At 33.2% G+C, this 19,585-nt stretch overlaps 1 protein-coding gene across 1 annotated transcript in view; it reads left to right on the top strand.

The window, feature by feature from the left end:
- NDC80 (NDC80 kinetochore complex component) overlaps positions 1-17,618 on the top strand; it is a 37,531-nt gene extending 19,913 nt beyond the window's left edge. Inside the window, exons 12-17 of the mRNA XM_005868744.2 lie at positions 4,384-4,536; positions 6,613-6,702; positions 10,636-10,728; positions 11,919-12,049; positions 13,887-13,989; positions 17,421-17,618. Of these exons, the coding sequence (XP_005868806.1) occupies positions 4,384-4,536; positions 6,613-6,702; positions 10,636-10,728; positions 11,919-12,049; positions 13,887-13,989; positions 17,421-17,558 (708 nt within the window). The 3' untranslated portion in view covers positions 17,559-17,618. The remainder of the gene's footprint in view (positions 1-4,383; positions 4,537-6,612; positions 6,703-10,635; positions 10,729-11,918; positions 12,050-13,886; positions 13,990-17,420) is intronic.
- Positions 17,619-19,585: the final 1,967 nt, after the last annotated feature.

Raw genomic sequence — 19,585 nt, 5'->3', positions numbered from 1 at the left:
TGCAGTTAAATATTTTACCCTTTGTTCTCTCTTGCGTGATCTACAATAATAATCATCTTCGTGTTGATATTTCCTGCTGTGTTGCTGACAATTACCTGAAAGAGAAGGTAGGGTGCTCCACTGGACTGGAAAAGTTAAGCTAAATCAGAAAGCAGGTCTAATTAAGCAAGTTTATCTATATATATAAAGCTCACGCTGGCACCAATCGCTTGCATGTGTTTCCATCTGTCATTGTCAATCATGAATTTGGTTGACACTTCTATTATAGAGAAAGGGCGAATAGTGATAATAAAATATTTCTTCTAATTAATTTCCTTTCAATGTGCACGAATTCGTGCACTGGGCCACTAGTGTAGAATAAATTGGCTAAAGAGGTAAAAAAAAATTTAGCATTGACATTTTACTAAAACACATTCATCCCTTTATGTCAATTCAGTAACTTGCCAATTTTTGTCAGTCAAATTAAGGTAGCCTTTATTGTTGAACAGTGAATCAAAAAATAAGCAAAAAGGTTTCTCAGGCCATGAAAATAACTTTCTTAAATCCCATGCCTTTCATTCTAGAAGAGGATATGAGTCACCTCTTAATTTACCTATTCACTACTCAAGTAAACATTTATTTAACATGTGCTGTGTACCACTCATCATGCTGGGCCTAGAGGAAATAAAGATAAAAGGACATGTATTCCCTCCTCAAGAAACTTCTAATCTGGTTGATATTTTCTACCGTGGGATCAGACCTTTAATAGGCATTTACATAAGTAACTGAGTAAGCATATATTATACTTAACCCACATTTAGTGTGTATAGTGGGGAGATGGATAAGGTGGTTTTTAGAAAGGCTACCATGAAAAGATAGCACCTGAACTGAAATGGAAAGTTTAAGGAAGAGTTAGCTTGGCAAGGGTAGGGGGGAGTCAGCAAACAAAGGAGTTTATGGGAACACCACAGAGATTATAGCATGATGCATTCTAGTGTCCTAAGCATTTCATGTGGCTGGTGCTTAATAGCAAGGTAGAGGGGCATGGCAACAGATGACACTCAAGAGGTAAGGCATGGACCAGACAGTAAAGATGTTTTTCATGTTTAGAAGTTGTTAGGACTTTATCCTGAAAACTCTAAGAAGCCTTTAAAATTTTTAAACAGATATGATCACAATTCAGAAAAAATCTCAGTTTTGGTAATGTGAAAAATGGATTGGAAAGTAACAAAACAGATAAGGATCTGGGGCAGTGATGTGGTGAGAAATTACAAGCTGAATTTGGATAATGCAAGTGGAGATTCAAAGAAGTGGGTAGATTCTGACTAGATAGGAGATAGAGTGAAAAGGACCTGGTGGAAGAAAGGGGAATAGTCACAGTGTCTGGCTTGGGTGGTTAGCAAGCAGTAATACCACTCGGGAATGAAAGGAAAGTCACCAGTCAGGAATGGGGATAGTCTGCTGAACCTGTTGTGTTCATTGGGCATCTAAGTGAAAGTGTCTAATAAGCTGTTGCTATATGGATCTGGACAATCTGGCTTTGCAATGTAGATTCAGTAAAAATCAGTATACAGTAATATTGTGATGGAAACCAAAGAAGAATACATAGGAAGATAGAAATCTGAGAACACCATCTTGGAGTGGATAAGATTCTGTAAGAGAGGCCTAAAAGGGAACTAAAGACTATCCAGAGAGGTCAAGAGAATAGACGCTGAGAAAGGAAATATTCAGAAAGGACTTAGCATTGTCAGATGCAATAAGTCAGACAATTCAAAAGTTTCTGTCAGATTCACTAATAGTGATCACTATCAAAACCAAATTATTTGACTTTATTTTAATTTTATAGGTAGTACATTATCATTTTAGCCAACATTGTTGAGAGTGGGCCTACTGACAATGTAAATTTCTAGACAAATCTTTTATAAATATTCTATACTTCTGCTTTACATGGCTATATGCTATTTACTTTTTTACATGTAGCTGTCAGCATACATGGACTTTTAATGATTCAGCATTATCATGGACATGACACCAATGTATTCTTAAACAATATAATAAGTTAACAGGTTGACTTAAAAATGTCTAGTTTTCCTGTCAGTTCTACAGCAATCTATTCTGCTATATACACTATTTGCATTCCTAAGAAAACTTATATAAAACTTATTTTTAAGGAAAGGAAAAGAAAGCATGTCTATAGATAGGCTTTTTTTTTTTCAGTTTCAGACTTGTTTTGAAGTTTTTTTACAGTAGTATTTTCAGTTACAGTGTTTGTTTATTGGTAGTTATAGTTCTAAAATTTAAATAGTTACTAAGAAAAAATGAATCTCTTATCTTTTGGTCCAAAAGAAATGACATTGTTTTATCCTATTCCAGCACTTTCCTTAGTACAATATTTCTTATATATATTTATCACCATTGTTAAAATGAAAAAAAAAGAGCTCAAATGCAGCCATGTTTGCATATGGGGGCAATACTGCTTTTCATCCTTGTCACATTATAAAGTAGATTATAGGTATAATGCAAATTGTTTCTTAATAGGTGCATTATTAAAAATCTGAATTTTAACATCTACATATGTAATTCTTAATCAGGAATAGACAGTTCAGTATGAGGAATAAGCATTACCTCCCTTTATTTGGCCCTGTTTCACTATACTTTTACTTTGCCTTAATCATCTATATTTCCTCATCCTCCTAACCCTCTAGGTAATCCCTGTCTTCATGTATTAAGGAGAAAAATATGCATTTATAAGTAGTCTGTGGTGGTGATCCCTAAAGTTTTTGAAACTAGAATTTGGTAAACATGTGTTTTAGCTCTGGATTTCCCGCCTCATGCCTGTATCACTTTAATAGCTTCAGTTTCCTTATTTATAAAATGAAGTGTGGTTAGATTAGCTTGATGAATCTGAAATGACTTACTTCAACAGTTACTTATGAGTATATTTTATCTCTTGAGTTCTGTATGTGAAAGGGGAAGTTAGGAATCTCTGGACTAAGTAAACTCTGAGTTTAACTAACTGAAACTAGCTGTACTAAAGGGAATGCTACTTTTGATTTGGAGGACCAGGCTGAAAGAAGAAAATTATCTGGAATAGGTAAGCAATGGCCTAATGAGCCAGAGTAGGGCCATCGACACTGAAGACAAAGCCCTTGAGTTGGATACTGGGTAAGAGAGTAAAGAATGTAAAAGTTCAATATAAATATTTTATTCATCTTCTTTTTTTTTTTCTGGACTAATTTTTATTCTACATGCACCGCTAAGTGGGGGTAGCCTTCTGGAAATCTTTGTTGAGAAAGATATTGAGAGTGCATCTAGATTAATCTGAAAAGAGTTGATCAGTTTTCACTGTCTGAATTGGTTGTGGGAAGGAGAAAGTAGACACACATGTACCACATATTTGCTCTCCCTGCAGTTTGGCATGATAAAGTACATGGGTTTGTGAAAGCTGTTTTCATTAGATGAATAAAATGCTAGTAAAAAACAGAAGAAACTACCCCTAGTACCATTTAGTATAAGGACAAATAGACCTACATACATATCTTAGTGGTCTGTAGAAAGCTACTATATAACAAATTGTAGTAGTTGAGATTATTTCCTTTCATAAAGAAGAAATCTTAAATTTAATAAATAAGTAGAGCTAATAAATTTTCCTTAATGGCAAGTTATTTAAGTAAGTTCCAAAAGTTCCAATGAGTGCTTTTGCCATTGCATTCTTTCACTCAAAGTATTCTTTTTTATAGATGGGTAACAGCAATGAGAATCAAAATATGTACTAAATGGAGGAAAAAATATGAAAATAAATTGCCTAAACTCTGCAGATTCATTTCTTTAATCAAATATTAAGTGTTTACTATATTGCTAAGTAGTATTTTAGATTCTGAGGATTTCAGCTGCTTTCATGGAGCTTATATTTGTTTGTGGTGATGAACAAATATATGTCACAGAAATGAAATCCTTGACAAAATATTGGCAAAATATTATCTTTTGTTTTCAATAGGTTGACTATGATGTATGTACCTAAGTTTGGTTTGCTTATTATTTTTTCTTAATGTTTGCTCTATTTATTGGTTCTATATGGGAGGGAAGGGGAATTTTCATTAATATCTCAATGTGGCTGAACTCTTATTTCAAACTATTTGTCAGATAAATGGAAGAGCAGTAGTATATTGCTTACTAATTATAGTCTTATAATTATCCTACAAATTTAGTGTGAATAAAATATTTTTATTTTTTGTATTTTAAAATTGCCACTTTTACAACTAAAAATACTACATTACTACAATACTAAAAAAAATAGACAATATAATTTTGTGTAAAATTACAGAAATGTCCGTTGAAAACCATTTGGAATGGGGCTGTTTGATTTTGTTTTTAACATTTATTTTTTTTGTTCTCTTCTTACAGATTGAAACACAATTAGCAGAGTATCACAAGTTGGCTAGAAAATTAAAACTTATTCCTAAGGGTGCTGAGAATTCCAAAGGTTATGACTTTGAAATTAAGTTTTATCCTGAAGCTGGTGCCAACTGCCTTGTCAAATACAGAGCTCAAGTTTATGTAAGTAATCATAAGTATTTCAAAGATTTTCAGATACATGATTGCTATCTGGTTCATATGTCTATAAGTAAAAGTTTAAACTTCAGCATGTCTATAATTCCAGACTAAAAATAAAGCACTGAAAATTTTTATCTTCTTGGTAGTGGAAATTTTCGCTATTGTACTTTACTCTTAAAACCATAATGCCTTTTCATCCTGTCTACCTATTTTATCTATCTAGTAAAAAATTGTGGTTTATTAGAAGTCTTTACAAGGTATGGTAACAAGACCAGTTCTTCCCAGAATTGAGAGAAAAAGCATCCACAGAGCTAGTGAACCTGGAATGAATCTTAAAAGGTTTATGGGGGTGGTCTGTGGAGAAGAGTTTCATATACAAGGAGACACATGAAAACATGAAGCATTAAGTGACTTCAGCAGTCAACAATGAGAAATTTTTAAATAAAGAATTTCAATTCTAAAGTTATGCATTTTTCCTTTGAGAATTATCCATTCCTTTAGTAAGTTATTTAGTACAAGTGTTCCATATTAGCTAAGTGCTAGAAATAAATACCCAGAAAGATACATTTTCTAATTTCTCAGAGATTATAGTTTATTGGTAGATAGATTTTTATTAAATAAAGCCACACTCATTTTCAATTTCAAAAGGTGCACCCAGTAAACATTTAGTCTTCTACTGGATTGTTTCTCAAACAATTGCTAGATGGGCACATAGGCAGGCAGGTAGGCAGGCAGCCAGGCAGATAGAATGTACTCACTGCTGCTTTGAGTAGTTTAACTTGACTAGTGTAAGAAAATAATTACCTGAATCAAATCAGAAAAGTCTATCCATTGCAAAAAGAATACATATGCTCAGAAAAGAAGGAAACATTTTTTATTTATCTATATTTTTACATAGAAATAGAATAATAAAAATAGAAATAGCATCAAGAAGGTACCATTCCAACTGTTTTAAGTAGTATTTGGAGAAAAGTTAAAGAGGACATTACATCTTTCAAAACAGAGCAGCCCAAATTAAAACTCACCAATAACTTCAAAAGGCCTACTGAAACATAGTAATGTACAGGATTTTCTTTTGGAGTGATGAAAATGCTTTGGAACTAGAGGTGATGGTGATACAACATTGTGAATTACTAAATGCCTCTGGATTGTATACTTTAAAAGTTAATTTTATATTAAATTTATTTTAACTTAATTATTTTAGTTTAACCATTTTAATGTGTAAGTTTTACATCAACAAATAATAATAATGGGAAGCAATGAAGTGCTATGTTGAAATAAATCAGTAAAATAGCAGAAAAAAAAACACATAAGAAATACAAGCAGGTAAGAGCTTCTGGGTTTGTGAATATGTGGAGATGCAGAGGGAGTGGCAAAGCCCAGAGAGCATGCCCCTTCCCAAATACCTTACTCTATGTAGCTCTCCTATCTGGTTGTTCCTGAGTTATATTCTTATTTAAATAAACTTGTAAACATTTACCTATCCTGTACACCCACCTTGCTTTCTCCACAGAACAACATACCCCAGTGATCTTTCTACAGTAGTATATTGAGTTGTTCCTTGTTTCTTTTGCAGCCTCAGAGTCCTCTATTTGTGTGGCTTATTGAGCCAGTCCCTGTTCTAGTCTTTGCCATTACAGTAGGGTCACAATGAATAGCAAAAAAGTGAAGAAATGAAATACAAGCAGATAATTGTAAGGCTAAACAATTAAAAAGGATTAAAATAAAATGATACCTCTGGAGAATATAGCATAAAACATACAAATTGTTTCTAAGACTGTATTAAACTGAGTATATTTGTAAAATGTTTAAATAATAACAGTGGATTTCCAGAATAGATAAGCAAATCTAGAATTTTGCATGTATTCAAAACCAAAAGCAGGTTATATTCTATAGAAATTATATTAAAAATTAATTTTATATTCTTATTGACAGTGTGTTCATTTAGATTCAGGATATCACAGATTCACTTTTTTTCTCCAAAAGTGGTTCCTCCTATCACATTGTGTAGATGCCTCATAAGAGAAACTTTGTAATTACATATGTCATATGTAAACCCCATTCTTATATATTTTATAGGTACCACTCAAGGAACTCTTGAACCAAACTGAAGAAGAAAGTAATAGAGCTCTAAATAAAAAAATGGGGTTAGATGATACTTTAGAACAAGTAAGTAACAAAACATAGTCATTAAAAGCAAAAATAAGATTTTTTTTTAAACTTAAAATTACATGTAATTTGTGGTTTCTAATTGCTAAGGAATGAATTTTAAAATATGATAAATGAGAGTTGGAATACCCTTGACTTAGAAGCATTTGAAGTAATTTAAGCATCCTAGATTTCATATATCATTGATATAAGAAAGGGATATATGTAACTGAGTAAATTTCCCTTTGGTTGTTTTTTTTGTAAACATATTTTTATTGATTTCAGAGAGGGAGGGGAAGGGAGAGAGAGAAACTTCAATGATGAGAGAGAATCGATGATCAGCTGCCTCCTGCATCCCCCCCCACCCCAAATGGGGATTAAGCCCGCAACCCAGTCATGTGCCCTGACCGGGAATCGAACCTGGGACCCCTCCATCTGCAGGCTGACACTCTATCCACTGAGCCAAACCGGGTAGGGCAAAGCAGATATATTTTTGAAAGCCTGCTGTGTATCTGGTATTGTTGTAATTGATGTTGGTGATACATTATCTGCCCTTTTTAACTCTATTTCAAGTAGAAAGGAGGGCCGGAAAACACTTATTTTTCTTATAACATTTTTGTAGTGTAAATACACCTATCTAAAATAATCACTAAGTTCTTTCTGAAGGAAGTGGTAGCTGAGCTGAGTTGTGAGTAACAAGTAGGAATTGGCCAGTGGATTACACAGAAGGATACTAGTACACACACACACACACACACACACACACACCCACACCACTGAAGGTCCAGAGACCAAAGAGCATAGCATGTTAATGAAATACTGTTAGTATAATAAATAGAATAAGGGAGAAGCCTGGAGTAATAATGATATAATTATGAAGGGGGTTAGTTGCTTGTTGGCTGAATGTTTATTCTGTAGTAGGCAGTGGGGACCATTGAAATTTTTTCAGTCAGGGAATAACACCTGTGTGTTTTAGTAAGCTCACAGTATTGCCCTTTTGAAGGATAAAGACACACAATTAAGAGACTTCACAGTAACTTGAATGATAAGTGGTAAGAAATCAAACTAAGGCCACTGCAGTAAAGATGAAGAAAAAAGATTTAAAGGTTGAAACAACATAATTTAGTGGTCCATTTGTATGTAAAGTTTAAGGAAGAGAGAAATTAAAAATGTTCATATATCTAGCTTTAGTATATGGTGTTAAAGAAAAATATTCATGACTCTTGTTAAAGACCATAAGGCAGACTGTATTCAAGGGAGACTATTACAATGGGGTTTTGTAGTAGGCGAGAGAGATTGGACTCGAACTCCAAATCTAACAAAGAAAAGTGAGAATTTATAGCCAAGGAGCAGGGTGGAGTTCAGGGGTTAGAAAATTACTGAGCAAACTCAGGGTTAAGGGGGATCCTGGCTAAACCAACCTAACAGAGTTCTTACTGAAGGCAAAAACATCACACAGGAAGGGGGAGGGGCATGGAGGATGAGAAACCTCATCAGATATTGAGGATGGAAGGATTCTGGTTAAAATTCTTGTTAAAATTGAGCACTACAGAGACAAACATGAAGCCCAAAATTCAGCCTAGTTGAGAGTTCAGAAGAGCATAGTTTTGTCAAGGAGAGAATCTTTGTCATTGGTGATGTTCTAGAACCTTGATAAAGAATACAAGAGAAGGGTATGGAAGAGAGAATTTCAGGCTGGGATATGCTGATTTTCAGGTCTCTGGGAGACCAAAGTGGAGAATGTCCAATAGCCAGTTGGAGTTTGGAGATATATAGATATAGGTAGGTATTTCTTAGTATGCAGTTAATTAAAGCCAGGAGATCTCCCAGTTGTGAGATTGAGAGAAAGCTCTCCCAAATGAGCAAATGAGAATACAGCGAAGATCGGAATCGTGGGAGAACATCTACATCCAAAATATAATCAGACAAAGAGAAACTTGTGAGAAAGAATTAGAAGGACCTCCCAAAACTTAAAGAGGAAACCAGGAGTTTACATGGTCTTAAAACCCAAGTAAGGGGATTTCAGAAGGGAATAATCAGGTGTTACTCCGATGTCAAATAAGATTAAGTCTGTAAGTTGCTCTTTGGCTTTAACAATTAAGATATACTAGTGACATTTTCAAAAGCAGAGGAGCCAGAAAGCATTTTACTGTGGATTGAAGCTTAAATGATGAAAGATAGACGAAAGATACTCTAGTATGAATAGGTTGCTCTTTGTGGACTACTAGAAGTTAGACTATTATAAATGTGTCTAAGGAAAGGCGATGAAACGGTAGTTAGAAAAATATGGGAAAGTTTTTGTTTTTTGTGGTTTTATTTTGTGGTGTTTTAGGGGGGAGAGGGTTTTGTTTTAAAGATAAGGGAGTTCAAGAGTAAAGTTTTTAAAAATTAATAGCAAAGGGGATTGAGGGATATGAATGTAGTCCATGAAGAAATATGAAGGCATAGAATCCAGAGAAGAGCTGGAATCTTACTTCTCTTCATGAGGAAAATGGGTGTTCTGTATTCTGAAACTGACTTGAAGAAGGGAAGATCTCCTCCAAGTATCTTGGTTGAGTAGTGATGGAATTCCAGTCTATTAGTGGCTCTATCTTCTTATAAGTAACTTTAGAGCTCTTTATTGAATGAAAGAATGTGTATTTTCATAATCAAGTGAGGAAATGTTTAATTAGTTGATGAAACTTTAGTAAGCTGACATGGAAAATAGAAGCTCCTCAGAGATAAGTAAACATAATTTTGACCATCCATGAAGGCCCAGTGGAAGTTCAGGTTATTTGGGTGTCCATTGGTCTTATTGCAGGTGAATTTAATGAAACAACTAGCTTAACTTACTGATTACTTTGGAAATATCTTTAGGTTGGAAGCAAAGTTTATAGCTTCAGTAACTCTAGGCTTTAAAATAATTGAAAAGGCAGGAGGTATAGAGAAAGTCCTTGGAGTTAGAATGTCTATGTCTGAGTTCTGGGCATATGCTCATTGCATGATCATGAGTAAATAGCATTCTTTCCAGCCCATTCCTCTCACTTGTAAAATAAGAAAGGAATGTCCCTTACAAGGGACTTTTGATGATTGAATGAGAAGTATGTGCAAGTGTTTTTAGCAAGTGTAGTCATTTTACCATCCTATCTTTTGCTAAATAACAATAACTTCACTAAATTTTTCTCTATATATAAATAAGTTTTTTAATTTCATGTACATATAGAATCATCCTTTTAAAGAAAGATGTCAGTTTATACATTTTACTATTTTCTGTTTCCTGTGGGAAATATTTTCCTGGGTTTTAGTTTTAACAGATCTTAAAGTACAAGATTAAATTTGCTTACTTTATTACTCTTTGGAAGAATGCATTGACTGTAACCAATCAGCAAGTTATTGGTAAAATCCATATGAATAGTTTTCTTTAATATCCCAAAAAGTGAACATAAATGGAAAATTAGATAACTAAAATAGATAGTCTTAAAAAAAACTAGAAAGCAAAAGCAATTTATATTTACTATTAATAAGTTAATATAAAAATATAGGATATGATATTTATATAATATATATGAGAGCTTAAAAGCATTCTCACAGCTACTAGTAGAAAAACAGATAATAGAATCCTATTTTACTGAGAATGAAGCCACACCTTTGATTTCTAGTTAATGCCCTCCTATACTACTCTCTACATTTAAACATTATTTATAAGTTTTCTTGAAATTAACTCTCCTTTGGGGAATAAATTCCTTTTTTTTTATTGAATTTATTGGCATGACATTGGTTAATAAAATTATACAGGTTTCAGGTATACAATTCTACAATAAATAGCTTCTTAAGACAAATCATAGGTGAGTGTCCAAAAGGACTAGAAGAAATAGCATGGTTTAGTTAATTGTTAGGACAAAAGTCCTATAACTTATTATTAAAATTTTTTTGATGTATAGTTACGATTTCTCACCCAACATTTTCTTCTCCAAGTTAAATACAATGATAATGGAAAGCAGAAGAAGTGTAAGAACTCTGAAAGAAGAAATTCAAAAGCTGGATGATCTTTACCAACAAAAAGTGAAGGTAAGAACTTTGCCGCAGTTTGTATAGGTTAGGCAAAGCTATGTCATGAGCGATTGATGGGGCACCTGTTCTGACAACAAACTGAAATATTTAAGCTGTATCTTATAACTTGTGTATTAGTTTTGTCTTCTCTTCCAAAGTTTATTATAAGGAGTTATTTATTTTATTCTTTTAAATGACTTTTTTCTGGACTTGGGCTATTTCACCATGGAATATGTTTACTCTTTCACTAATTTTTATACTTGCATATGTGATTTAGTATCCTTGAAAGACCAAAACATACTCTTAAAGCTTAAACCCCAATAAGGCCTTTTGTATATGTCATTTCATATAAAATGTCATTCCAAACTGACAATCCTGGCCAAATTCCAAAGATCATTTATGTGAAATCTAAAATGTGAGTAAAATAATAAGATTCATTTCCTACCACCTCTAACCCACCTTCTGGCCAGCATTTTACTTAAGGAAATACTCATAACGACTTATACAATTTATGTGAAAATTTTAACCACACCAATATTTTTCACTTAGTTACAATGACAAAGTATTAGGAATTAAAAATTTTTTTGTTTACCTGTAGTGTATTTAGGGTTTACACATTTTTTAAGCAATGTGACATTTTTAGAAAATACACCACAATAATAGGATCTTCATATGAAATGAGGCATTTGGTAATCATTTTTGTTTTTTCATATGTCCTCTATGACAGCACTTGAGTTATTTTCATTAAAGCACTTAAGTGAAAGACTTCTTTAGTATATTTCATCTTGAGAAACCTAAGAACTTAGGAATTTTGGCTACTTTGCCTATACATAATTAATACATATGTGAAATAATGGCAGCATGAAAATTATCCACATTTTTACGTATAATAAAGCATCTTTAATGCTCATGGAAAAAAATTTAAATTAGAATATCATAAAATTTCCTATGATACAGACTTGAAAGTACTGCAGAATGAATTTTATGCAGGCCTCTTGAGAAGGTAACATTTATGTTTACAGTATAAGGTTCTCAGAGGAACATTTTAATATCTCTTCATGTAAAGCAATAAGCATCCTGAGAATACAAATGATGATGCAACCTGATTTTTTCAAATGCTTTGCATACATTTTTTTAAATCCACCTGAAGTATATAGAATGTGACTATCAAAATATATATATATAAAACCATGACTTTATCCTGATAGGAAGCTGAGGAAGAGGACAACAAATGTGCCAATGAGCTGGAGTCCTTGGAGAAACACAAGCACATGCTGGAGAGTGCTGTTAATGAGGGCCTCAGTGAAACTATGAATGAATTAGATTCTATTCAGCGGGAGTAAGTTCATCTTACCAAGATTTATAATGTTTATTTTCAGTTTAATTATTTAACATTTCCATAGAACTAGATCTATGCTTATTTGCTTTAATCTGTATTGCAGAGCTATTTGGGGGGTTGAGGGAATGGTGACTAGAACTTAAGCAGAATAGCTTACAACATAAAGATACTCTCACCAGACAAATACAGTCTAATGCTATTATAGCTATTGCCCCTTCATTTTTAGATCTAATTAAGAAATGGCTTTTAATCCCTCAAAACAATACAAAATTTTAAGTCAATTCAAATAATTTAGGCTATTTGTTAGTAAATTTTAATAAAAGTTCATTAAGCTTTAATAAATTCCACTGAGCTCTTATTTTTTAAGATACAGTTTCTAGAAATTAGGTATATATGAACTATTTATACTTTATATAGTCAGTCTGCCTTTGTAATCACTACACACTATGCAAAATATGCAATAAAAATCACAGGACTTACGGGAAAATTGTGATTGGGGCCTAATACTCAAAAACTCTGTCAATGATACAAACAAAAAACTGGAACCTAATGAAAATGCTAGCACAATTGTAAACATGTTAAATATTTCAGAAAAGCATAAATACTATGATAAATATATTTTACCTTTAAAAGACCTGAAGTTTGTTTGGGGAAATAGGTAATCAAAGGCTTGCAGCTTGTGAATTATTGAGAAGAGGTAGAAGGAGAATTATCTGAAATTAAATGGAAAGTTGTGACTACCAGATGTGGATGCATGTGGCTCATCACATATGTAATAAACTGGAGGAGCTAGTGCTCCTGTTAGGTGTGTGCTTAAGTATTTTGTGTTTTATGTATTCCTTTGCATCTGGATTCAGCTGAGTGCAGTTTTCTGCATTCACCTAATGTTTCTCAAGCAGGAAATTGACATAAGAGAATGCAAAATTTGCATTATGCTCAGATTGCTATCTAATATATGAGGTTGAAACAAATACATATTTCCAAATAAGCATTATAGCAGAACTGATTGGACACTATGGTACATTTCTTAGAAGCTTTTCTTTTTCAAATTATACATTAAGTTTTCCTGGCTGGTTTTCCTTATAATTTTAAAACTTACAGAGGAAAATTTTAGACATATTATATAATAACTGTAACTAAAAATAGTGACATTCCTTCCTTAAAAATATTCTGCCTCTGTGTACATAATTCTCTCATGCAAACTATATAAAATCAATTTACTAACTAGTTATTCACAGGTTCTCTAAGTCTAAAGTGGCCTTTGAGTAACTTAAAATCTTATTTTAATGTTGGAAGTACAAGCCTTAAGAAAATCAATTCTTCATTTTCTTATGTGTAGCCTAGGAATAGGAAACTTAGTTGAAGGTTTTTTTTGGCTTGTAGTTTTTGTTTCAAGTTTGAATTTGAATGCCTAAAAACAAGACTCCCCCCTCTCCTATTCAAGTGTATTTAATGTCTTGCCCCTGAAAGCATTTGTAAAGAGGAATTTTTACTATAATACTATTATGCATGATAATCATAGGAAAATATTATGTCAAAAACTAAGTTTACAATCTTTTGGAGATTTAGGTAAGACCATTTGCTCCCAAGCTTTGTATATCAAAGAATGAGGTTTTGTTGCTGTTTCGTTTTGTTGTTCGTAAAGGGTCTTTGAAAACGTTTTTATTTCTGCTTTAATGATTGAAAACTGGATCTCTGTAAATTATATGCGAACAAGCAGCAGATATCCCGATCACAGCCTGGTTTTATTGAATCTGAAAAGGATAAGTGAACTAACTAGAATTGATATATTAAGTTTTTTCCCTACACAACTCAAATAAGAGTTTTTATTCTACAGGTACCAACTGGTTGTACAGACCACAACTGAAGAAAGACGAAAAGTGGGAAATAACTTGCAGTGTCTTTTAGAGATGGTTGCCACACATGTAGGCTCTGTGGAGGTAAGTGTGTGAAGGTCTCTTCTACATTCTAAGAAAGCTTTTTAAAACTCTGATATATTTCTGTCTTATTTCTACAAAAATTAAATGATATATTTTATTTCTATGGGAAATATAATCTAGTATAAATTTATCAGAAGAATCCTACCTAGCGGTGTGGTAAGGGGACACTTGTGCCTCTCATAAAGTAATCTGTTTTGTTCACATAAACAGCAAACAATGATATTATTACATGAACAGTATAGAATTTGCTGCCAAACCTGGTTGTACATACTGAAAACATTTTAGTATACTTAAGATTTCATTCAGATGACAGAGCATGTTATGACAAATATTTTTTCTTGCTATTAATTTTATTAAACACAGCATAAAATATTTCTGAAACATGAAGTTTACCTTATCCTCACCTTTCACACAGCTTGAAAATTTAACAATAAAATGATTCTTCCAACCTGTTGTACAGAATTCAAAAGCTAAGATAAATTGCTGAACTCCAAAATTCCTGGGTAATTGATTAGGTGATATACTTCCAATTGTGAATGGTTTAAGGAAAGAAGACTCATATGACACTAATAGGCTTCATGTATTGTAAGCGGAGTACATGATATCCTACTTCCTTTCATCTCTCCTGGAAGACATTGACTGCTGCTTTCTTGCTTGCCAGTGCTCTTCACTGCTTACTAGTAAAAACTAAGAAAAGCATCCTGGACACTACATCAGAAAACCTGGTTTCTACCTACTTCTAATTCAGCCACTTAGTGGCTCTATAACCTTTAATGAGTCCTTTTTCAACCACAGACCAGAAAATTATTTGAGTGACTACTTTCTCATTTTCCCAAGGATGGTGTTGTTTTATTCTAGGTTCATAAGAAATATTCATTCATAATATGTAAATATTGGCTTAGATTAAGAAAGTCTTCTTACTGATATATGTATCATTTGACTTCTTTTGGTCTTTACTTCATCTGTAAAATGAGAGAGTTGTACTAAATATTTGTCAACATCCTTTGTACCTCTGTCTATTACAGATAACTATTCGTCTGACCTTAGTGTTGTTAATCCAGTAGTGATTTATCACTATGGATTTATGGGAAAGCTAACCACAACTATTAAACTTTTAATCAGTTAATATAAAATTAGATTTGAAACTCTGATGATAAATTACTATTACTTTTTAATTACTTTTTGTATATTTTAATATTCAAGAACATCAGACCAAATTCAACAAACATTTACTGAGCACTTATTTTGCACTATGCGAAATTCACAATTAGCCAGTACAGTATAGAAGGAGCATAGAAAGTCAACCAATTATCATTGAGACTTAATGTGGAGAAATTTTGAGTAATGAAATTGTACTAGAAAGAAAACAAGATTTGGATCTGAATAAAGTTTTATTGTAACACAGCCACTTCATTCACTTCCATACTATTTATGGCGGCTTTCTTACTACAACATCAGGGCTCAGCAGGTACAACAAAGACCATCTGGTGTATTTTAGGCCCGCAAAGCCTAAAATAGTTATTACTTGGCCCTTGACAGGAAAAGGTTGCTAACTCCTTTAGATTCCTAACCTCCCTGAGAGGACACAAAATCTTTTTTTTCTTTTGTCTGTTTTGATGTCCCAAAAATTATTATAAAGCTATAATAACTCACACACTTTAGTATTAATACATACAAACCAATCTCTCTGGTTAAGAGTCCAGAAAAAAATATATGAGAATAGACAGGAAATTGATATATGAGGGAGTTAGTATTGTATAGTCGGGGTAAAGTGAGTTATTCAAGTAAATTCAGTTTTATAAAATTAAGATCTCTATATCAAAAGACATAGAGGGTAGGAAAACAAGCCACAAAAATGGTAGAAGATATTTTTTAAAACAACTGATAAAGGGTTTATATATATATATCCTCTGAAAACTAGATATGAAAAGTGGGCAAAAGACTTGAATGGGAATTTCACAAAGACCTAATGTGGCTAGCAAACATGTGAAAGATATACCATTTCCCACCCTCAAAAAATTGGCAAAAAATTCGTTTGCTAATATTAAATGCCAGCAAGAATTGGAGAAATGGGAGTTCTTATTTACATTGCTGGAGTTACAAATTGATGTAACAGTTTTAGCGAACAGTTTTGCAACCCCTAATAAAACTATGCTTTTTCACTCTAAGTATTTAATTAAATTTCTACTTTGCTAGAGGTACTGTACTGGGTTAAACAGTATACCTCCAAAATACATGTCTATCTGAAATATCATAATGTGACTTTATTTGGAAATAAAGTTTTGTGTATATAGTTAGATAAGATGCAATCATACGAGATTAGGTTAGGCCCTAAATCCAGTGACTGGTAGACTATAAAATGTCTGAATGGAAATAGAGGCAGAAATATAGTGATGTAGCTACCAACTGCAGAGTGCCAAGTAAAATAACAAAATAACCTGGAGTATTAGTTTTCTATTGGTGCCATAACAAATTAGCACCAATTTTTAAATTGGCTTAAAGCAACAAAAGTTTATTTTCTTATATTTCTGGTGATCAGAAGTCTAAAAGGGGGCCTCTGTACTGCAGTCCTTGAGGGGCCACCTATATTCATTGGCTTGTCGCCTCTCTCTCCAGCTTCAAAGCCAATAGCACAGCATCTTCTATCCTCTCTAACTTCTCTTCTCGCCCTGACTGTTACACTGCTCATCCCCTCTTAAAAGGACCCTTGTGGTCTACCAGGATAATGCAGAATAATATTTTCTTGAGATCCTTAACTTATATCTGCAAAGTTTCTCTTGCCATGTAAGATAATGTATTCAAGGGTTCTGGGGATTAGGACACGGACATCTTTTTTTTTTTTTAAATAAATTTTATTGTTTTTACAGAGAAAGGGAGAGGGATAGAGGGTTAGAAACATCAGTGAGAGAGAAGCATCGATCAGCTGCCTCCTGCACACCCCCCACTGGGGATGTGCCTGCAACCAAGGTACATGCCCTCGACCAGAATCGAACCTGGGACCCTTCAGTCCCTAGGCTGACGCTCTATCCAGTGAGCAAAACCGGCTAGGGCAGGACACGGACATCTTTGGAGAGGCTACTCTTCAGCCTACCATGCCTTAAAATACTGGATGAAAAAATCAGTGATATTACATTTAATATCATTCAATAAATATGAAGGTTGAAACCAGGTACCACTAACTATATTGGTTAGAGACACGTGTGTGTGTGTGTGTGTGTGTGTAGTAAGGAAAAGCATGCAGGAGAATGGTTGTCTCTCAGGAGAAAAGAGAAGGTGATATGATTAGGAAAGGACACAAAGGAGCCTGCATACTGGGTACAAGAGTATTTCTTCTCTTACAAATGGTATACTCTTGTCTGTTAATTTGACAATTAAACACTTTAAATGAAATTAATGTTTTTACATTAACAATTGCTAATTGTTTCCACTAGAAACACCTTGAGGAGCAGATTGCTAAAGTTGATAGAGAGTATGAAGAGCATGTGTCTGAAGATCTCTTGGAAAATATTAGAGAGATTGGAGAAAAGTATAAGAAGAAAGCTGCTCTAATTAAATCTTCTGATGAATGAAGATAAAAATGTTGATTATCTAAGCAAGAACTTTATTAACATTGTAAATTTCAAAATGTCCTTTGAGGTTTGAAAAATCTCTTACATATCCTATACCCATTCTTACAATGAAGTCTCATGACCACATCTTCCCATACTTGTGAAATATTTTGTAGCTTTTATAAATCTAGTTCATTAACTTAAAGTGTGTACAACCTGAAATTATGAAAATTTGTTGGTTTGTTATTTTTAGATATGAGTACCAGTTATATTATGCACCCAGAGTTAATAAAATGTTAACATTAAAGTGTGGAGGTTTTTTCCTGATTTTTCTGCCTATCTTCAGATGGTTTGAAAGGTATTTGATCTAAAATAAGAGTCACCAAACTAACTGTGGACCAAATCCAATCACACCCATTCATTGACATATCATTTATAACTGCTTTCATACTACAATGGCCCAGTTTAGTATATGCAACAGAAACCACCCCATGGACTGCAAAGTCAAAAATGTGTGCTATTCTGGCCCTTTACAAAAAAGTTTGCCAATCCCTCATATAAATTATATAGGGTTGCTACTGTTCAACTAAAAAACTTTCTTAATGATTCTGGACATGTAGTCCAACCTACTCCTTATTCAGAGCCAAGAAGCTAAAATTATGTCTAGTTTTTTTCCATCTTTACTCTGAAATAAGCAGAATGTGGAATGTGAGAATCAGAAGAACTAATAAAATAATCTAGTTCAACCTCATTTTAGAGATGAGAGTTCATTCCTAGAGAAGTTCTGATTTACCTCAAGTCACAGTTTTTAGTGGTAGACGCCACACTGCAATTTACTTGAATCGATACAGCCACAACAGCCATGAAATATGAATGCGCTGGGTGGTGAGGAAGTTGTGCGATGATGTTGAGTCTCCATGATGAAAAAGCATGGTATGTTTTTCTATTCGTTGAAGTCTTCTGTTGAGTTTTTAAATTTTTCTTCATAAAAGTCTTGCTTCTTTTAAATTTTTTTCTATGTATTTTTTTGTTGTTGCTATTTTAAATGTATCTTCCACTATGCTTTCTCTCTGGTAATAATTTGTATAAATGAAAGAATTTGATTTCTATATATTTATATAACTTGTAACTAATTTATGAAGTCTTTATTACTCAGTTTTGTTGTTAATGTTGAGTCTCTGGGGTTTTTCAATTATATAGTCATAATACTTGCAAATAGTAATAGTTTACTTACACCTTCCCAATTATTATAACTCCAATTTCCTTCTTTTGTCTAATTGTATTGAACAGTAAATCAAATATAATATTAAATATTTGTGAGAGTGGCCATTATTGTCTTATTTCTAATTTTAGTAAAGATGCTTGAAGTATTTACCCATTAATCATAATTTCAGCCTTTGTGCTGAGTTAGATAAATCATGTTAAGAAAGTACCATTTTTTTTCTTAATTTATTAAGCTTGTTTTCTTAGTAATGGTTGTTGAATTTTTTAAATGACTTGTAAGCATCTATGACATGGAATCTATTATTCTCTTCTAATATTTTCATATGATTTTTTCCCTAACATATAAACATCCTTACATTCCTAGAATAAACCTTACTTGGTCATGAAGTATTTTTTCTTTTTTTTTTGTTTGGTTTTTACATGCTGCTGGATTCTGTGTTAATATGTTCTTTAAGATATTTTTGTATTTTTATTCATAAGTTAGATTAGTGGTCTGATATTTTTTTTCATTTTTCTCAGGTTTTGGTATCAATGTTATCATTTTAGAGAAATTAGATGTTTCCTTCTTTGAAATTTTCTCTGGTAATAATATTAATATTAAAACTAGAGACCTGGTGCACGAAATTCATGCACTGGGGGTGGGGGGTTGTCCCTCAGCTCAGCCTGCACCCTCTCCAATCTGGGACCCCTCGGAGAATGTCCAACTGCAGTTTAGGCTTCAGTTGGACATCCTTCTCACAATCTGGGACTGTTGGCTCCCAACCACTTGCCTGTCTGATTGCCCCTAACCGCTTCTGCCTGCCAGCCTGATCACCCCCTAACCA

The sequence above is a fragment of the Myotis brandtii genome, unplaced genomic scaffold (genome assembly GCF_000412655.1).
Source record: "Myotis brandtii unplaced genomic scaffold, ASM41265v1 scaffold276, whole genome shotgun sequence".
In the NCBI taxonomy this organism is placed as follows: Eukaryota; Metazoa; Chordata; class Mammalia; order Chiroptera; family Vespertilionidae; genus Myotis; species Myotis brandtii.
The sequence above is the reverse complement of the archived record's forward strand: the minus strand, read 5'-3'. Positions and strand labels throughout refer to the sequence as shown.